General features: G+C 40.6%; 1 protein-coding gene across 1 annotated transcript in view; it reads right to left on the bottom strand.

Moving 5' to 3' along the window:
• Positions 1-3206, bottom strand: part of GOLIM4 (golgi integral membrane protein 4) — a 138183-nt gene that overhangs the window by 53405 nt on the left and 81572 nt on the right. Inside the window, exon 2 of the mRNA XM_042781762.1 lies at positions 1912-1959. Coding sequence (XP_042637696.1) covers positions 1912-1959 — 48 coding nt within the window. The remainder of the gene's footprint in view (positions 1-1911; positions 1960-3206) is intronic.

The following is a 3206-nucleotide window of genomic DNA, read 5'->3' as shown; positions in this document are numbered from 1 at the left end:
TGTTGTTGTTGTTGTTGTTATGTGCCATTGTGTCGGCCCCGACTCATAGCGACCCCTCGTTGGGTTTCCAAGGCAGTATCACTACGGAAGTAGGAATGCCCAACCTTCCTTCCAAGGAGTGGCTGGTGGGTTTCAACCGCCAGCCTTCTGGTTAGAGTCAAGTGCCTTAGGCACTATGCTACCAGAGCTCCTAGTGTGGACACACGCATATGTATATATGCACCAAGTGTATAGCAATGTTTATTTATGTATATAGGTGGTACAAAAGATGTATCTATATGTTGTCAGATGCCATCAACTCAGTTCTAATTCACAGAGACACTATGTACAATCAAATGAAACAGTGCCTAGTTCTGTACCTGCTTACAATCACTCCCATGCTTGAGCCCATCGTGGCAGCCACTGTGTCAATTCATCTCATTGAGGGTCTACCCTTTCTTCACCAACCTTCTACTTTAACAAGCATGATATCTTTTACCAGGGACTGGTCCCTTCCAGCAAGATGACCAAAGTATGAGAGACAAAGTCTGGCCATTCTCACTTCTAAGAAACATTCCACTTTACTTCCTCCAAAGCAGATTTGTTTGTTTTTCTGGCAGTCCATGAAATTCAGTATTCTTTGTCAACATCACAATTCAAATGTGTCGATTCTTCTTCAGTCTTCCTTATTCCTTGTCAAGCTCTCACATGCATTATGAAATTACTGAAAATGCTACAGCTCGGGTCAGGCACACCGTGGTAGTTAAGGTTATGCATCAGCTTGGCTGGGCCTGGTCTTCAGTGGCTGGGCAGCTAGATGTAGTTATTCCCCATGATGAAACTGGTAATCAACTCCTTGGTGCAAACAGTTGTGAGCAGCTGGGGAGCTGCATTAAGGAAGTGGTCTGCTTCCAGTATATAAGGAGAAGCCTTGGGAAAGGTCTCAGAGCTTTTGGCACATCTAGATCTTGCATTTGGCTGAGTCTTCATCTCAATGGCCTGCCATGTTGCCTGCCAATCTTGGGACAGTTAACAGACTTGAATTAGTGGACTGTTGTGCTGCTTGATAATCCTGGGACTATGCCACTGTACTTGTCAGCTCTGAGTTTGTCAGCCTCAGCAGCCAGCAGCTGCCTGAGTTAAGAGAAGCCTCCAGCTTCAGTGGGCCAGGAACAAGAGGCAGAGCTGAAGCCCAAGGATGAGGGGCCCTCACTCAGTCCCTAGAGCTGGTACTTTGAACTCAGACTTCTAGCCTCCTAAATATTAAAAGAATAAATCCTTGTTTGTTAAAACCACCCACTTCTGTTAGAGCAGCACAAGAGGACCAATACATACACCTTATTTTTCAAAGTGACATCCTTGCTCTTTAATACTTTAAAGAAGTTGTTTGTAGCACATTTGTTCAATGCAGGATGTCATTTGATATCCTGACTGCTGCTTCCATAGGTGTTGATTGTGGATTCAAGTAAAATGAAATTCTTTACAACTTCAATCTTTACTCCATTTAACATGATGTTGCTTGCTGGTTCAGTTGTGAAGAGTCTTCTTTACGCTGAGGTATAATCCATATTGAAGGCTGTTGTCTTTGATCATCATCAGTAAATGCTTCACTTTTCTTCACTTTTAGCAAAAACAAGGTTTTGTCATCTGCATATCCTAAGTTATTAATGAATTTTTCTCCAATCCTGTTGCCATATATAAAGACAGATACATAGATCCATACAGATATTTATGTATATGCATCCATACATATTCATGTATATAATAAAGGACAGAGGGGGCAAAAAAGGAAGTGAGAGTGAAAATTAAGCCTTGGGATGGGTATTGTGAAGATGCAAAAATTCTAGAGAGAAGAGGAGAAAAAAGCAAAGAGGAAGAGAGGCAAGTAATAGTTTAATAGTTGAAAGCACAGTGCCTGGGTTCAAATCCCACTTCTATCCCTTATAGGGTGACTTGCTGAATTTCTTATACCTCCATTTCCTGATATGATATATGCGGATGATAACAGTAGGTACTTAATACCTATTTTATAATGGATTGAATTGTGTCCTCTAAAAATATGTGTTGAAATATTAACACCTGTACCTGTAACTAAGACCCTGTTTGGGAATAGGAGTTTCTCTCTTGTTATATTAATATAGCATAAGGTGGATTCTAAACCTAATCATTTCTGAGTTATAAAAAGACCAGAATAGACACAGAGACACACACAGGGGTGGAAAGAAAAGTGAAGACATGCCTATAAGACAAGAAACATCAAAGACGGCTGACAGTTACTAGAACCTATAATAAACAAGGAAGGACCACCCTCTAGAGCTGTGTCACATCTGGACATCTAGCATCCTGAAACATGAGAAAATAAATTTCTAATCTTTAAACATCCACTTGTGATATTTCTGCTACAGCAGTAATAGGTAACTACGACGCTATCTCTTTGGGTGGATCTCTGGGTTAAATGCTTAGAACATTTCCTAGCACAGAGTTAGCACCATAAAATATTAAATATTTCTTTGTGTGTGATGCATTAAAAGAACCAGGAGAGTCAGATGATCACTTGAGTCCTTAACATGTTGCTGTTGACTTCAACTCATGTCGACCCTATAGGACAGAGTAGAACTGCCCCATAGGGTTTCCATGGCTATAAATCTTTATAGAAGCAGACTGCCATAACTTTCTCCTGTAGAGCGGGTGATGGATTTGAACCACTAACCTTTCCATTAAGAGCCAAGTGCTTTTACCACTGTACCATGAGGGCTCCTTAGGAGTCCTTAGAATTCTACAATTAAAAGCCAGTAGTAACAAAATTATCATATATACACATATACATGGGAGCTCTGGTGGCATAGTGCCTCAGGCATTTGACTGCTAACTAGAAGGCTCATGGTTCAAACCCACCAGCCACTCCTCAGAAGCAAAACCGTCCAATCTACTGCCATAGGTGGGGTTGCTACGAGTCAGAATCGACTCGACATCAGTGTTTTTTTTTTTTTTTTAAATACACACACACACACACACATATATAAATAAATTGACTTGAAAAGGCAATATTAATTTTTCCTTTTACTTAAGTTTTTCTTCTTAAAAAAAGTGAAAGCAAAAAATCATTCCAGGAGGTTCCAGCAAGATGGCGGACTAGGCAGAAAGACTGCACAGACCCTCTTCAACAAAGAAAAGGGAAACCAATTAACACAGACACAGAAGATAATCCTGGACCCTTAGCCTTGAAC

Source organism: Orycteropus afer, unplaced genomic scaffold (genome assembly GCF_000298275.1).
Source record: "Orycteropus afer afer isolate SDZICR_OR568_19922 unplaced genomic scaffold, OryAfe1.0 scaffold00168, whole genome shotgun sequence".
In the NCBI taxonomy this organism is placed as follows: domain Eukaryota; kingdom Metazoa; phylum Chordata; class Mammalia; order Tubulidentata; family Orycteropodidae; genus Orycteropus; species Orycteropus afer.
This window is presented reverse-complemented; position numbering and strand designations above follow the sequence as displayed.